The sequence below is a fragment of the Daucus carota genome, chromosome 4, assembly GCF_001625215.2.
Source record: "Daucus carota subsp. sativus chromosome 4, DH1 v3.0, whole genome shotgun sequence".
In the NCBI taxonomy this organism is placed as follows: domain Eukaryota; kingdom Viridiplantae; phylum Streptophyta; class Magnoliopsida; order Apiales; family Apiaceae; genus Daucus; species Daucus carota.
The window spans coordinates 46,821,672-46,837,736 of record NC_030384.2 but is presented as its reverse complement, the minus strand read 5'-3'; the positions used below and the strand labels follow the sequence as shown (position 1 = coordinate 46,837,736).

The window sequence follows — 16,065 nt, the reverse complement described above, 5'->3', positions numbered from 1 at the left end:
GGGAGTACTTTTTTTGCTGGGATTTAGGACAGTCATAAAGTTACATAACAAATAATTTCAAAATTACTCGAGAGAGAATAAATGATTCAGATTCTAAAAAGTTGTAAAATAAATACAGTATGTCTTATGCATTTCATTATTTCACGACGTGTGATAATTTATTATAATTTTTTTAGTCAAATTAATATTTCTTAACAAAAACTATATATAAAATATAACTGATAAATATTATTTGATAAAAGACATGTAATTTTATTTAAAATATCTTTTTCAAACTTATGATTACGAATGAATAAATTCTGATTACCCTCACAATCATATATTATTTTGTAATTTAAGCTTTTGAATTTTGTACATGATCCCTTTTTCTTGAGCCAAAGGCAGGCTTTGATATAGGGCTGGCTCGACATGACATGAATTACTTGTCTTCAAATGCTACTATTACTGTAATAGAGACTACTGTAATAATACCAAGAGTCAAGAATGATAAATTAAATTGATCATGACATTACACTTAAAAAATATATAAATAATATAATAGATAAAATACTGATAAACTATTAATTACAAGATAGAAGTGTCCTTGAAACTGAAATCAAAGATAATCAGCCTGCTATAATCACAATCACTTGATGTCTACATAATCAATAAAAAGAGCAGAAAATATTGCATACTGAATAGTAACTCTTTAGGAAACAGTTTGACTTAGCTTCATAACCTCCTCCAGTAACCGACGGACAGCGGTCTTGATTTCATCAGGGATAACCAATTGCGGATGAACCTCTTCCATGGCATATAAAGTAATAACACTCATTACTGCAGACAAATCCATATGCAATTTCTTCCCTTGGCCTTTCCATATACTCTGGTTTACAAACTTACAGGATTCTTTTAGAACACATTTACTGCAAACCTGAATGCAAGCACATGAAAATGCACATTAATCGAAAGGAAACTGAATTTTTTTGTTATTTTTTTTGGACAAGACTGAGAATGTATATATATTTTTTTGTAAGGACTGAGAATCTATATTTAATTGTAAAGGAATACGATGTTTTTTATGTAGAAAGAAGTGAATTGACACTAATGAATCAACTAGTAGAAGATTGGCTAACCGTATCTTCTGGAATACTGAAAAAGATGCGTAATGCTTTGGCAGCCATCAGGGGCTTCTTCGAGAGGGATGGACAACCAAAGAGAGCAACCTTTTTCACATCACTGGCTGATATCCACCTAATCCAAAGAGAGCGACACCATAATTCATATTCATGGAAAGTAATATATACATGACGGGCTCAATACAGTAAAAATATAGAATTCAACTTTTAGAACAATACAGATAGTTCTGTCTAATCTGAATCATATTGAATTTACGAATTATCACCATCCTAACCAAGCCCTTTCACTGGAATAAAACCATTACAAGGTCATACTTGATTGAAGTTTTACGTATTTGATAAAATAAAGTTACATCATTATTACAAGTCCACGACAAATTTATATTCAGAATTTCAAGTGAGACTTGGGATCGTAATTTAGCAGTCAACTTATAACATATATGCATAAGCTTTTCTGAGAAATCCACCGAGCCAGAAATCCTGAGAGGGATTATGTTGGACATACACCGCTGAACTTTGTTTCTATCCATTTAAATCAAAAAAAAAAAAAAAACTGATGCTGTGCTGTTATATTTGATGCTTTCTCAATCCAGGATGTGAAAGTGGGGATGAATACACGTAATCTTTTAACGCATGACAAATTTAAGTTCCAGTAATTCCAACAAAAAGTATGTATTTCCTCTAGGATTCTAGACTGATTGATGTCTGAACCAGTGGAACAATTTGGGAACAGAAATAACAAAAAGCAGAGTGAATGATTCAATATTTCTATCACACTGGGTGTTTGTTTTCCTTTTCAAGTAACTTATACTTAAAATAAGTGTGGACTCTTTTTTCCCACATGCTGATATGATATTTTCTAGGCTGAGTCAATTGGGTTGAGTCATAAAAAGGACAACCACCCAGCCATCCCGACCCATGTGCACCTTTGGCTCAACCTATACTTGAACGCTCAAACGCACGAGGCTTATTTATAAGGGCTTCATAAGTTAGTTGTCAAAAATTGAAAGAAAAAAAGAGATCAGTAAATAACTAAATAATCATGCACCTTAGATGGCTAGCAGTAGTGGTATCAGATTAAAACATAGAATGGACCCTCAATATTCACAGATGCCGATCACCTGACTATGTATTTAGCTTAAAACCATTTATAAAGCTATCCACTCTCTAATAAGCCCAATACTAATATATGATGACTAAGAATTACAAGTTTGATAAATGAATAGCATACCTTCAATTTGAGAGATTAGCAATTAAATGATTAACAATATACATTTTCACTGAAAAGGGGGTTGGGGTGGGATCTATACATTTTCAAGAATCTATATATGTCATGCCAAACATTTCGACACCCATAATGATCCTTGCCAAACTAAGCAATGTACAACAAGACCACTTTGTGAAGTAAATTACATATCAAAAGAATACCTTACTTTGAAATTTCCTGATGATCCTTGCCAAACTTTTGAGCAGCGCAGGTAAGAAAAGCACGGCTGTAATTGTCCTCAAAACGTGTAGCATCAAACGTGTACCTAGGCAAGAAATTTGCATTTTTGAAATAACCTTTTTCAAACAAATACCTTGCAAACACAATCATATCTGGCGGAAGCTCTTTGCAAACAACTGTCTCAGCCTTTCTAGTTCTACCCTTTTTCACCGGCTCTGGCGGAAACAATGCAGATAACTTCTCAACTATAACATCATCTTCTGAAACCTTACCAACCCTTTCAATTCCCTCAGTTTTTCTACCTAAATTCCTTTCACTGTCATAACTGAACAATTTCGATAACTTGACACGAGTCTCATCCTCCGAAACACCACCACCCAACTTAACTTTTACCATACTTTCAGCATCAATTTCACTCTCACCTAAATCACTCTTATTCAAAACCTTAATTACATTCTCCAAATCTCTCAACCTCTTCTTTAATTCTTTAATTTCACCATCACCCTCCTCATTTTCGCTCTCATCACGCTTTTCACACAACCCAACTGCTTCTTTAAACACAACACCTAAAGGCTTCTTCAATTCATAAGATTTATTACTGTTTTCTTGAGCCTGAAACAGACTTGAACTACACAATGGTCTTTGAAACACACAAGAGCAAAAAGTATGAGATACATCATGTGTATCTATAGCATTGAAATGTAAAATTTTATGAAGCTTATCAAATCTTTGAAAATTATAATAACGCAGAATTTTAAGAACACCCATGTTCATAAAAATCAAAAAGTTAGGGTTTAAGGGTTTAGAGATAGATTCTTGATTTCTTAATTCTGGGTGTTAAGACAAGATAAAAGATTTGGGTCGGGTCGGGTTTAAATCGTACTTATAAAAAAGAAAAAACATGGGCCGGGTCATGTTTAAATTGGGCTTAAGCCCAATTACATTTAAAGCTTTCTGACCCAAAATCAGTGTGTGTTTTGTGTGTATAATAAAAACCCTTTTGGGGGGCGGGAAAGTGTGTGGGTTAATTGGGAGGGAAATAGCAGTTGAGCGATTGCGAAGTGTGTGTTTGTGTGTTGCGAAGTGTGCGTTTGTGTGTGAAATGGCGCAAGTTGAAACCCTAGGCATTCTTGATGATATTGAATCTCTTGTGTGTGATAATTTACAAGTGGTAATTATATATTTCTTGGTTTCTTGATTCTTGATCTATGTAAATCGTCTAATAATCTTGCTTTCATTTTTGTGTTAGTTGTTGATATTTCTCTGTAACTATGTAATAGGGTGCTTAAAAGTCTTTTCCTTTTTGATTATAAGATTGAGTGTTATGAATTGATCTGTATTTTTAAGCTGTTATTGTTGATTAAACACTGATTGTTGGTGTATTGATACTGTGGACTGGTGAATATGTTGTGTAGGTATCGTACAAATGGTTGAGTCGGAATTTCTTGGTGTCGTCAAATGCTGCAAAGAAGTAAGTGCCCATGAAAGTGTTGTTTGTAGAAATGGTGCTTTAAATGTCTTATGCTGAAGGTATTGGCTGAATTTTTATGAAGGTTGCTTCAAGAGTTTGTCGAGAAGAAGGGAAGCGACTTGGAAGTTGTTTATACTTTGTCTGGCTGGTTGAAGAATAATCCTTCGGTTTACCATATAAGGCTTGCATCGAGGAATAAACTTGGAGGTCTGGTTATGAAGTTATCTGTTGTTAGGATGAATTTTCTGCGTGTCGTTAGCTTTGTTGTATATTTTCTTTTGCATCTAAATCATTTTGTTTACTTTGAAGTACATTTTATGGAAATTCTGATCATCAAACTTTAGACTTTTTAAACCAGAAGCTTTGGAAGGAACGAAAGAGGAATTGTTTCCATATCTTTGCGAGCCTATATTGTCATCTCAAATTTGTGGGTGTAATTTGTGAAAGTTTTAATATCTGTGATTTGTCACTGTATATTCATGCTGCGCACTTAATAACACTCGGAGAGATATTGGCATGTCATAGATTTAGTATTGTTTAGACAATTTAATTGTTTCATACATGTTGCCCATGTTTGTTTAAATTTATTTATTTTCAACTGCTCTTATATGTACCTTTTGTTATTTAAAATCACACTATATACCAGCAGTCAGAATTATAACTAGTTAACAAATCCTGACATTTGTGCAGAAGCCAAAGAAGAATTTGATGATAATTGCTCAGTTCAGGTGTACAGTGTGCAGACTTGTATCCCAAAGGATTCAGCATCTCTTTGGAATGCTGAATTTATACAGGCAGAAGAGCTTTTTAAGCAGGATCCTAAAATCAATAATTGCTTGCGAGATAATAGGTATGCTTCTGTACTTGACTATTTTGGTGTACTTTTAACTTAATGTATTAGTTGATCCCGACATGAGTATTTTTTACTTAGTACTGTCAATTTTCATGGAACTTCTATTCTTGTTTTATTAACTGCTGATTATGAATCTAATTGAAACTAAACACCAGGTCTACTGAATATATCATGCTTCAATTGTTAAAATTTTGGATTATATTAAATTTATGGAAATTTGTTTTAAATGTCAGACATTTTGATCTACTTATTGAAGAGAATAATCATTTATGGAATCAGTCGAGCACATAGTCTCATGATGATGCATTTTTACCCCTGTTAAACTGTCTTACTGGTTAGTATAATATATCTTCAGGCTCTGTCATATATCAAATTCCTACGTGAAGCGCAATGTTGAGGGAGCACACTCTGGTAGCACTGCTGTGCCGAACACAGATTCTATGGTCTCAGTAGCTTCCAAAAGTGTTCCGGCACATAAATCTGCGTCTGTTCCACAACCTCAGCAGAAGAATCAACAGCAATTAAACCCTCGGTTTGGTCAGCAGTCTAGTAATGAGGTGAAAAATGTAAATAATTATACAGGAGGGCATGAAGAAGCTAGCAAGCCTGCTACCGAAAGGGAGAAGTTTGTGCAGTTCCCTGTTGACAAGAAGAAGGATTTGCAGAATAATAAAGTGTCTTCTGGAACGGGAGGATCATTAGCTAGTATGTGGGGTCGGGTATCTGCAAAGTCAAGGCCCATTGAGGCCCCAGCAGAAATTGATATTACTAAATCTAATACCGCAGGTTAGCTTTCTAGTACTCGATTTTCCACGGATGGAACAAAGTTTTTGGTTGCCTAATACATCTGTGTTCAAACTGCTACTTTTTATCATTCCAAGATTTATATGATGTTTACTCATTGCAGATGCTAAAGCATGTGCTGGTCAAACAGTGGAGGAAGGAAGCAGTGACGATGATGATCTGGGTATCAACATTAAGAGATCATCCAATGGTGAAGGCAGTAGGAAGAGGAGGGTTTTCTTTGATTCTTCTGATGAAGAAGATGACTTCAAGGAGGCTGTAAGCCTAGCATCACCAGGTTCTCCAAAGTTAAAATCTTCTTCAAATTTGGACCTATGCTCTAAAGCTCATTCAGGGGAGAAAAGCAGCTTGGACCCTAAAGAACATAAAGAAAAAAAAATGGAGGTGAAGGAAGAAAATAATATGAAAAAGGCAGCCGACCCTCTGCCCAGGAAAGAATCTGTAGTCAGCAAAAACAATAAAAATGGGATACATGCCTCTGACAAGGTCGTCAGCCATAATCCTGGAACTAATGCATGTAGCAAGGATAATGGGACTAGTGCTAGTCTGAACTCATCCAGAATTGCTGCCAAAGGTAATAATAGGGAGGTTTCTACTTCAAACCAGATCCAGAATTGTATTGAAGAAGCTGCAGATGTGAAGAATAATGTAAGTGAAGCTGCTCCAAGCTCACCCAAAAGGAGAAAAGTGTTGAAGACAAGGATTGATGAGCGTGGGAGAGAAGGTACGACAGGGTTGTATTTTCAGAAAATCAATCTATATATTCTTTGAAAGTCCTGGTTGTTTTCCATTCAAATCATCCTGTAATATAGTTTACATTCTAGCAGACACATGTGTCAATATATTATGTGCATGCTCTAAGAGTCTTTCTGATCTGGTGCCTGCTTTTGGTACTCAGTAACTGAAGTTGTTTGGGAGGGCAATGACTTAGAGGGTAAGGCTAATAGTAATACAGTGAAGAAGGATACAATGTTGAAGGCTGGCAATAGTGAAGTGACGACTAATACCAGGTAATGACATTCAAAATCATTTGTATCACCTTATTTAGAAGTAATTATCCTGTCTGAATTAGATAGTACGGTACAAAGGATGATTCAGGATGTCCAATATTGCCTAATAAGATTTAGTTCTTATTATTGTTTAATGTTTATAGACTATCAGAATGTGATAATAAGTTCAATAAAAGCAATAAAATTGTAAGGATATATAGGTGTGCTGTTTTTTTCCCACAGTAGATCTTTAAATCAATGCTACTATCTGATTTGCTGAGGGCGGAAGCTTATCAATGTAATTTGATTATTGATGATCTTTGAAATGCCTTTGTCAACATCGGTACCGGGTTCTCTAGTTAAGCCGATAATTTGAAGTTGCATTTGATTTAAAAACTATCCAACTCTTTTTATAAGATGTCTCTTCTATTAGTGATGAAAGTTGTTTGTCCAAGTACCCTAAAGATTGTTATATTTATTTTTTAACAACTTTTAGGCCACCCGCACCTAAGAAGTCGCCTGCAGTTGGATTGGTTGCTCCATCAAATCCAGTGAGTAAAGCAGGAAATAAGAAAGGAGCGAAGGACCCTAAGCAGGGCAATATCCTATCATTTTTCAAGAAGGTTTAAGCTACCAAATGAAGATTTTTCTGCCTTTTGCTAAATTCAGGTCTTCAGAACAATCTATTTTTTAAGTACATAGTCTTGAGATTAAATATTTGGCTGTTTGGTAACGAAGTGTCTTTCTCTGTTGTATTCAAAGGTGCTTATCAGTGTCTAGTATTTGTTTAAATACCCGGTTTTAAAAGACTTGCCTCGTTTCTCATTTAATGACAGATGAAAATGACTGCACTTTCAACCTTTATCCATTTATGCAGTATACTATTTGAAGCTACTTCTTCAATCTTATGCCCAAATAGTACTTGTTTGCAGGCACCAATAGTGTAGATTCCTTTCCCTTTGTGCGTCATTGCAGTATAAGTATATTGCAAAACTTGTTCTGGTTGACTCTTTAAGATGCTGAACAAACAAAATTCCTGATTTTTAGACAACAGATGCATGTAATGTAGGTTTAAGATAAAGGGGGTGAGAGTTAATAGTTCCCATATTACAAGTGTACCTGAGGCACATTTGCTGAATATGAAAGAATATATATATGTATTGTCCTATGTGTTCAGCACATGGAAATATTATTTGTATTAATATTTTAGCAATTCTGGAAAGTACAGAGGACGTAGATGAGACGTGTACTAAAATGAACACTAGATTTGGTTGAGATGTGAGCCAAACTATTATACATCACGTGGCATGTTTACATGCTTGATTTACAAATAATTTCAGCAGTATCTTCAGTATGATTTTCCACATCTGTTTCTTGAATTTCTCATCTAGCTTGTATTAGATTTGTTGGATCGCTCAAAACATACTTTGGGAGTTCATATTTTGCCCCTGCAACATGATTTTTCACAACAATTTTAAATACTTCTGAAAAAACATCCCCCCCCCCCCCCCCCCCCCACCACACACACACAAAAATAATTCCTACCTTCCTGGATGGAAAGAATTTTAGGTGACTTGATATGACGCAATATTAAACGTTTAAGCAAAAGAGATGTGTATATGCACTATGCAATAAAGAATTTGTTTTTATTTTGTTAACTGACACTCACATACATTTGCCCTCTGACCAAGCTTGACTCGACTTCGTGGAAGGGAGCGAGACTGAAAGGCCTTTGCTAGGAAATTTTACTTATATACTTTCTTTGGGATGAAGTTGGTACCTCTTTCATCGTAGCATATACTCAGATCTGCACCCTGAACAATTACCCCAGCACTTTCAACTATCGTTTGAGCAAGGTCTGGATCAGCTTCAGCAGCTGCACGTAGTGCTTCCCATATCTCTGATACATAATGATACAGTGGTTGTGTTGGTGTAAAAATGTTAGGATAATGTAATATCTGCAGCACTGCTACTACATATATAAGTCCAATTCGAATAACTCGATGTATAATTATTAGACTGAAAGATGTTTAGGAAGAATGATAAGTTGGCAACTGCATTTGTTGATTGATGGTTTTGGTATATATAGTGTTTGACAAGCAATTCCATGTTTTTTCTCAGCTTTCTGAGTTTAATCTTGTCATAGGTCCCTAATAATCTTTATTCTTAGATATCGTGAAATGAGGAAGAATACCTGTCCTGCCACCATAGTGAGGAGCAGTGTCCCAGAATTCCTCGCGCATCTGCATCAGCTGACTCTGTGTTATCACTTGTGGTAGCTTCCATGGTTTAGGCTTTCGAATCTTCTTTACTGTTAGGATTGTGAACCATAATGTTAGGATTATGAAGTCAGTTACAGAGCTAGATGGTATATAACTAATAATAGATGGCTAATGGCTTACCTTCTCCTTTGCTTTTAGATGACACAACACAACCCATTTGTATTTCTCTGAATTTGTTTTAAGCTTTTCCCAATCAAGTAAACAAAAGGCTGAAGAATTTATACTTGCATTGTGGTTGCATGTATATATAAGAAGCTTTTGAACCAAAAGAGGAAGGGCAATGCTGAAGGACCATGGTTGAATTCTATGTTGTATTACAAGTGATAAGCATATCAGCTTTGCCAATGGTAGTTGGCTGTCAATCCTTTCTCGTGAGGATTAAAAAGATCCAACTTTTCATCTTTTTAGAGGTGATAAGAGTAGAATTTTCATACTTTAGACTTTGCTTTTGGATTTTAAACAGTAAAAGTGGCTGTTAAAATTATCCAAATAAAATTAGGTGACAATTTGAGTTGTCTCGAAGGTGTACGTTATCCTCCATTTGGGTGCTCAGAAATTTGTAAAGACATATTTACGATTCACCTTTTTAAAGTTGCTTTTATTTACTTTTAAAGATTTTAAAATATATACAAACACAAATTTTATCCGAATGGAGCTGAGTTAGACAAGTTCGAGACAAACTCGAAGCGATCCTAAACTAAACGAGCCGATCAGATTAAAAGCTCTGCTCACATTTGTTTACTGCCGAACGAAGATCCCAAACTAAACGAGCCGACCACACAAAAAACTCTTGTTCACGTTTGTTTACAGCCGAACGAATTTTCATTATTAAGATCGGGCGTTTTTAGTCAAACAAAATCATGCTCATTTAATTGAGCCGACCTCAAACATTGTTTATGAACGATTTTATTCATTAAGGTCTTAATAGAAATTATTAAAACTAATATATTATTCATAAAATGATATTTTCGATGTTGTAAACTACCTTTAAAAAAAACACTTTTTTTAACTCACAACGCAAATAAACGAGCATCTAATAACTTAAAACTAGGGCTGAGCAAAAAACCGATCGAAAACCGAAACCGAACCGAAACCGGAGAAAACCGGAGAAAACCGATCCGAATATAACCGATCCGAAACCGAAACCGAAAAATTAAAAACCGATCCGATTTAAATGGTTCGGTTCCGGTTATACCTCCCAACCGAACCGATAAAAACCAAACCGAACCGATTATTAAAATAATAATAAAATAATAAATAATATATATGTAATATATAATAAATATATAATATATAATTTATATCATGTTTAAAAATCAATAATTCTATTCTGATGCTTAAAGGAAACATAAGAGTGTGTTAATATTTCATGCTAGGTAAATATATCATATGTTCACTGTCAGTTTGCCACTCCCAATTCTGTGTCTTCTATTTTCTATCTGGTACCTCATTAACTCATTTTCTTAATCTTCCTAAATCATGCGCCAAAAAAGCCACCTCCAAATGGAGATGTCTACCATGAAGTTATGATCTTATGATAATTGATATATGACATTCTGTATGAGAATTCTATAGCTAGTTTCATATTATTGACAGAAACTTCAATGTTATATTAATTATAATGTCTAGATTACTCGCACCAATTTATCTCGTTCGTGTATTATTTTTCATTCTTATATTTGTCGGTTTTATAACCGAAACCGAACCGAATATAACCGAACCGGTGTTTTTTAAACCGAAACCGAACCCGAACCGGCGGTTGCGGTTTTCAATTTTTAAAACCGAGGATATATGGTTCCGGTTCCGGTTTTATCCCAAAACCGATCCGAACCGGCCCATACTCTCCCCTGCTTAAAACTAATTATCATCTTTGACCTCTAACCAGAACCGGCTAATCGGGTTCTAGTATTTTTATTTTTTTTTTTGTCATAGGTTACAGTATTCTTTTCATTTCGTAAGAAGCAGAAAAACATCAAATTATTTTACAGTAAATAATTATAATTAGATATGTTAAAAATTTAAGTAAAAACTTTAGCAGTGGGGTCTGACCCTCCGGCCTCCGAGTCCGCCATTGTAATCACGACCCTAGTACGTACGAGAATCATGTGATAGATATGTATTAGAAAGCTACGGACTCTACTCGCCGACCAGCAAATATGTTATCTTTACATTTATTTCTCTTTACCTAGAAACAAAATATCTATTAGAGTAATTCACTATTATCAAGTAATAATTTTCAATAAAGAAATAATTATCAATGGAAGTTATAATAAATAAACTTCTTTTTTTAAGACAAGCATGCACTCTCTCATTATGAAGATTGGTTATAGCTGGAGCCTGGACACAATTCTTACAAGCAGGGTTAAGCTTAGCATAAATACAGTAGCAATAACAGAGCTAAAGCAGCTTTAAAGAGAGTGTACTTGAGCTCTATCTCCAGAGGGATGTCCTAAACACAATTCAAATTGCAGCCTAATCAAAACTGATATGAATCTCCATACTTATTCCTCGAACCATAGTGGCCAAACTTCGCTTCATCGTAATTCACTGGCTTCATATCAGCTGCCTGTTTATGTTCTACCCCTGCTACTCCGTACCCTACCTCTCCGCTTTTCTCACGTTGACGATGCTTTGTTCTATCTTTCTGACTCTTGGACCGCACGTGAGGAGTTGGAACGTCGTTAGGTCCGTAGAACTCTGCATATTCTTGTCTCTTGGATGATCTGTGCTTGGTTGACAAAGATGGGTCTTTAAAGCTGGATGATCTCAGTTTAGGGGGCTTCACTTCTGAATATTTATCGCTGGGAATTTGGGTATAAGTTTGTCGGATATCAGAGAGAGGAGCAGGAGCTCTATGCTTTTGAACTAATGGGGGCTCAGCAGTATCTTCAGGCATTACAAGAGTGTCTTTTAGGGGAGTGAGGTTATTTGTTGAACTTCTGCGCCAGAAGTTTAAAGGTGTAAGCTGAATAACTCCACCAGCGAAGGCATCAAGAGCAAGCTTCGACAAATCAACTAGCAGCTGCCCGAATGATGGCCATCCTGCTTCTGGTTCCTCTTTGAGGATTTCCACTATAGGAGTGGCTTTCTCCTTGCCCACTAGTTCTTGAGGCTTTTTCACTTTAGGCCGTTGCTGCAGGCACAAGTGAATCAGATCAGGCCAATAATAGAAGTTGTAGGATAAAAAAAAAAAATAAAATTTCATGACTCTTGGTCTACATCTTCACAAATGACGAAATAAGTAATACATAAATTATAATAACTTGCACAGTAAATACATTAATAACTAGGTGACTACACAAGTTGAGACTATTACCATGCGGGAGAGAAATGACTGTCCAAAACCCTGCTGAATCATGCATATAGTATATCCTATTATGACAGCACCGACTACCAAAAAGATATCTGTCAAGTACCACCACAAGAAAATCCAATACATCATGAGTAATGTTAATGAGAGTTGAAAATTGTAGCCAACAAACTTAACATCTCTTTAAACTGGTTAAATGATGAAAGGCACTTGGTAAAATCAATTAAAAGATTCTGAGAGAGTAACCATCAGGCATCGTGTGAAAATTAGTATTAGCAAAAAAAAACACTATCTGATTCATGACTCGCCAATCTATGAACTCCGATAGAATTGCATATAATAACAATCAAGGCTAGCTCACATCATGCATATATAGCTATATGTTTAAATAAATATATAAATCTGTACTCAACTTGGTGAGCAAATCATATATCGGCACCTGAATTATGCATATGCAACTAAGAAGCATGTGTATTATGTGAACTTTTAAGTAGCCTACTCCACTTGCGGCCAGAAGAGGATGGTTCCGGCAGAATATAAATGGTAACACTCGAAGCTAATATATAAAACAAACCTTCTAAAGAAACAGAACTGTACTGTTGATCACAGTCATCCTGGTTGAGGGAAATTTGTCGAAGAGCAGCATTCCCTCGGTCGATAACCAACAATGAACAGGTAGGTCGCAGATATACCACATCGAAATCAGCAGAGAACTTTGCATCCTCACTTGGCCCATCCCTGTACCCTGCTACATTTGACTTTCCTCCAGCAATAGTAGTTACGCCTGCATCCGACATCCGAGATTATGCTTCAACGTTAAACATCATCTTTCATAGGAAAAACTGTGTGTGTGTGTGTGTGTGGGGGTGGGGGGGGGGGGGGGGGGGGGGGGGGGGGTTAAGAGATCCCGACATAGACAGTGTTCCTCTGGAACCTCTAATAATTTTAGCACATAATCACATTCAAGAAACCACACGTTCCTCTTAAACCTCTATAGTGATGGGTATATCTCTTTACTTTTGGAACTATTGTGGAAATTCACCTCACCTATTTCTCTTATTTTAATTTTTAAATAGGCCATCACTAGATATCACGAAGATTGGGAATGAATATATACATTAATGGATGTCAAAGCAAAACTTTACTCTGTTATTGTAAATTTGCAATCTAAGAATTGTCACTAGAATTTATTTTTTTTTAAAGATAGAGAGCGTAATAATCATCAATCTTCATCAGAAAGCAACAGTAAGAAACCTGCATCTCCTATCTTTCTTATGGCAAGGTTGGCTGTATCAGCTACATATACATTGCCTTTGTCATCCATGGTCACCCCTCGCGGATGATTAAAACGAGCATCATTTGCTTTGCCATCAACATGCCCAGTATAACCTTGAAATGATCCAGCAACTAATCTTGCCCTACTATCTGCAGAAACAAACAATTGATGGGAGAAATTTACCAACAATATGAATAAAAATTATGCTGCTTTAATTAATACAGAAAGTAAAAAGTATCTTGCTCGTCGATTGAATATTAGGCTTAAATTTCAATATCAATTGAGTATCCATTTAATATTTTGGCTTAAATTTTAATATATTTGACTATCTAACACATCAAAATTAAATTGATGCAGAACAACAAGTACTTTTACTCATTGGCCAGGTTTATGACCCAATACAAGAATAATATTTTCAAACATGCCTGAATATACTTTGTAATATGATCGTAGGTGCTTAGTTATCATAATTTAACACTGGATCCAGTATCTACTAAAAAAATGTGCATGTTTGTCTCTTCAAAGACTTGTGGTGGACCTTTTTAAACAATCCTGTTCTCCGAGAAACCTACTGCCATTTTCTTTCTTTCATTTTTACTTTTTGCTCAGATCCAGGTCTGCATATTATTGTTCAAGGACTAAAATATGCATTAAAAACATATTAAGCAGAGGCTGAGACTAAAGATCTCAATCCTAACTGCATATATATGCAAAAACACATAGATCACTTCTTTGTTGACTATCACATGAGCAAAGCAATGATTGTAACTGGTTCCAAGATGAGAGGAATAAACGAAACTATAAATATAACAAAGATTCTCAACTAAACAAAACATAACATCATTCCAGTCTTACAGTGGGACAAAGGGGGAGTAATTTTGACAATGTTGCTATTAATCTCATCAACAGCAAACAACTCTCCATCCTGCGAAACACGGATTGAGTAGGGCATTACTCCCAACTCATTCCCTTCGACTACAGTCTCAACTAGGTAACCATCTTCAAATTGAAGAACATCCTCATCTAGAAATACATAAAACAAAAAAAAAATCAATAAAAACAAACCCATCAATAATGGAAACACAGGGACAGATATAAATAGCAACAGCAACCTGATTGGGGGGTTTTGGATGAAGACCTGGCAGTAGTCCATTTGAGGAGAGAAGACAAGTGCTTTATTACAGGGGCTGAAAAACGACAAACAACCAAATTTATATAAAATCCAAAACAAGCACATCAAGAATCCAATTACAGAGCGAGAGAGGGAGAGGGAGAGAGAGGGGGAGAGGGGGAGAGGGGGAGAGGGGGAGAGGGAGAGAGAGAGAGAGGGAGGGAGGGAGGGAGAGGGAGAGAGAGGGAGGGAGGGAGAGGGAGGGAGAGAGAGAGAGAGAGAGAGAGAGAGAGAGAGAGAGAGACCAGCAGGAGGGGCAGCGTCAGCTTGAAACAGAAGAGTATAGCTAGTGAGGACAAGGGTGAGTAAAGCAAAATAAAAAAGGGAGTTATTCATAGCTTCCTGTGATTCAAGAATTCAAGATTTTCTTGATCCTGAAAGAATCTGGGAGAGAAATAAAGCAGAGAGATTGAACTCAAGTGGGTTTCTTGTTTGTGTGGGGATGATCAGTTTGGTTGTACTTTGGGGGTTGCATCAGTAGCAGTAAGCAGTGCAGCAGCTACTGGGAAACACTTGAAATGTTAATGTAGTTGTTGGGTTAAGTACACACAGTCGCACACTCACCCCTTTTTTTCATTCTTTAACATTCTTTCTCTCTCCTTTTCGTATAAGCTCAACTTTCGAGAAATAGAAAGACGCGGAAATGCTACACATAAAGGAGAGACGTTTTTACTTAACTGTTTTTATAGTGTGCTTATGGCACATGAAGCGCGGAAAATTTTGTGCATATTTTGATTGGTTCCTCTCTTTTGATAATGGTGGACTCTCTGCAAATACATCAATCACACCGATCAAAATCATCCAAATACAAAAATTTCCGCGCTCAGCATGTGCTTATCCGCACACACTAGACAAACCGTTTACTTAAAAATCAAAACTGATATTTTACTATCAAATGGACAAGTGTAGTAACTATTTCTTTTAGCAAATTCACTTTGATATGAATTATAAAGTTTTTATTCTTATACTCCTGCGTTCCTTAACTATATATCCATTTGAAGTTTTTCAGAAATTAAATATTAAAAATAATTTATTTATTTTATTTTTAAGAAAGAAAGTTATCTTAAAATAGACTAGACTATTTCTTAATATTAGAAATTTCTCTAAAAGTCATACAATATATTATAAATTCAATCAAACTATAATTAATTTTTTAATATTATAATTTTTCCTAAAAATTATCAGTCAAATTATAGATGATTTAACCAGTGACAAGTCAAAATCTAACATATACAAGGGACAAAGAGAGAACTACTACTTTTTAATTTTGTGGGCGGGTCGTGGGACGAACCAGCAGTCGAAACTAGCATCTCACTGATTATAATGTGGAGTAGAACATAATGG

The 16,065-nt window shown here is 35.6% G+C and overlaps 4 protein-coding genes across 5 annotated transcripts; 1 reads left to right on the top strand and 3 right to left on the bottom strand.

The window, feature by feature from the left end:
- Positions 1-477: 477 nt before the first annotated feature.
- LOC108217741 (uncharacterized) lies at positions 478-3,409 on the bottom strand. The gene is made up of 3 exons (XM_017390621.2): positions 2,552-3,409; positions 1,116-1,233; positions 478-913 (listed from the first exon to the last, which is right to left on the bottom strand). Exons 1-3 carry the CDS (start codon positions 3,337-3,339, stop codon positions 689-691), a joined length of 1,131 nt encoding a protein of 376 aa, XP_017246110.1. The 5' UTR covers positions 3,340-3,409; the 3' UTR covers positions 478-688.
- Positions 3,410-3,569: 160 nt separating this feature from the next.
- On the top strand, positions 3,570-8,785 carry LOC108215851 (uncharacterized). Its single transcript, XM_017388443.2, has 9 exons — positions 3,570-3,736; positions 3,981-4,036; positions 4,119-4,243; positions 4,727-4,886; positions 5,245-5,675; positions 5,797-6,417; positions 6,592-6,703; positions 7,179-7,351; positions 8,374-8,785. Exons 1-8 carry the CDS (start codon positions 3,668-3,670, stop codon positions 7,309-7,311), a joined length of 1,707 nt encoding a protein of 568 aa, XP_017243932.1. The 5' UTR covers positions 3,570-3,667; the 3' UTR covers positions 7,312-7,351; positions 8,374-8,785.
- On the bottom strand, positions 7,933-9,372 carry LOC108215852 (uncharacterized). 2 transcript variants are annotated; one of them, XR_010291293.1, is made up of 4 exons: positions 9,085-9,369; positions 8,877-8,993; positions 8,356-8,582; positions 7,933-8,130 (listed from the first exon to the last, which is right to left on the bottom strand). XR_010291293.1 is itself a non-coding variant. In XM_017388444.2 (4 exons), exons 1-4 carry the CDS (start codon positions 9,119-9,121, stop codon positions 8,066-8,068), a joined length of 339 nt encoding a protein of 112 aa, XP_017243933.1. In that variant the 5' UTR covers positions 9,122-9,372; the 3' UTR covers positions 7,933-8,065. The 2 variants fall into 2 exon arrangements, 1 of the variants encoding a protein (XP_017243933.1); XM_017388444.2 differs by having other exon boundaries at positions 8,463-8,582; positions 9,085-9,372.
- Positions 9,373-11,243: 1,871 nt separating this feature from the next.
- Positions 11,244-15,371, bottom strand: LOC108219565 (uncharacterized). Its single transcript, XM_017393069.2, has 7 exons — positions 14,967-15,371; positions 14,663-14,737; positions 14,406-14,573; positions 13,529-13,699; positions 12,849-13,058; positions 12,281-12,369; positions 11,244-12,097 (listed from the first exon to the last, which is right to left on the bottom strand). The coding sequence occupies exons 1-7, from the start codon at positions 15,055-15,057 to the stop codon at positions 11,441-11,443; spliced, it is 1,461 nt and encodes a 486-aa protein (XP_017248558.1). The 5' UTR covers positions 15,058-15,371; the 3' UTR covers positions 11,244-11,440.
- Between the last annotated feature and the right edge of the window lie 694 nt (positions 15,372-16,065).

What these genes read in the sequence shown, in the direction of transcription:
- LOC108215852 (XM_017388444.2), bottom strand. Translation starts at nt 9,121, where the DNA reads ATGGGTTGTGTTGTGTCATCTAAAAGCAAAGGAGAAG. An exon ending in TCACTATGGTGGCAGGACAG is followed by an intron (nt 8,583 to 8,876) that starts GTATTCTTCCTC and finishes ATTATGTATCAG; the next exon opens with AGATATGGGAAGCACTACGT. An exon ending in TATATGCTACGATGAAAGAG is followed by an intron (nt 8,131 to 8,462) that starts GTACCAACTTCA and finishes ATCATGTTGCAG; the next exon opens with GGGCAAAATATGAACTCCCA.
- LOC108217741 (XM_017390621.2), bottom strand. Translation starts at nt 3,339, where the DNA reads ATGAACATGGGTGTTCTTAAAATTCTGCGTTATTATAATTTTCAAAGA. An exon ending in GATCATCAGGAAATTTCAAA is followed by an intron (nt 1,234 to 2,551) that starts GTAAGGTATTCT and finishes TCTTTGGATTAG; the next exon opens with GTGGATATCAGCCAGTGATG. An exon ending in TCAGTATTCCAGAAGATACG is followed by an intron (nt 914 to 1,115) that starts GTTAGCCAATCT and finishes GCTTGCATTCAG; the next exon opens with GTTTGCAGTAAATGTGTTCT.
- LOC108219565 (XM_017393069.2), bottom strand. Translation starts at nt 15,057, where the DNA reads ATGAATAACTCCCTTTTTTATTTTGCTTTACTCACCCTTGTCCTCACT. An exon ending in TGACGCTGCCCCTCCTGCTG is followed by an intron (nt 14,738 to 14,966) that starts GTCTCTCTCTCT and finishes GTCGTTTTTCAG; the next exon opens with CCCCTGTAATAAAGCACTTG. An exon ending in AAGAAAGATAGGAGATGCAG is followed by an intron (nt 13,059 to 13,528) that starts GTTTCTTACTGT and finishes TGTCGGATGCAG; the next exon opens with GCGTAACTACTATTGCTGGA.
- LOC108215851 (XM_017388443.2), top strand. Translation starts at nt 3,668, where the DNA reads ATGGCGCAAGTTGAAACCCTAGGCATTCTTGATGATATTGAATCTCTT. An exon ending in TCGTCAAATGCTGCAAAGAA is followed by an intron (nt 4,037 to 4,118) that starts GTAAGTGCCCAT and finishes ATTTTTATGAAG; the next exon opens with GTTGCTTCAAGAGTTTGTCG. An exon ending in AATTGCTTGCGAGATAATAG is followed by an intron (nt 4,887 to 5,244) that starts GTATGCTTCTGT and finishes ATATATCTTCAG; the next exon opens with GCTCTGTCATATATCAAATT.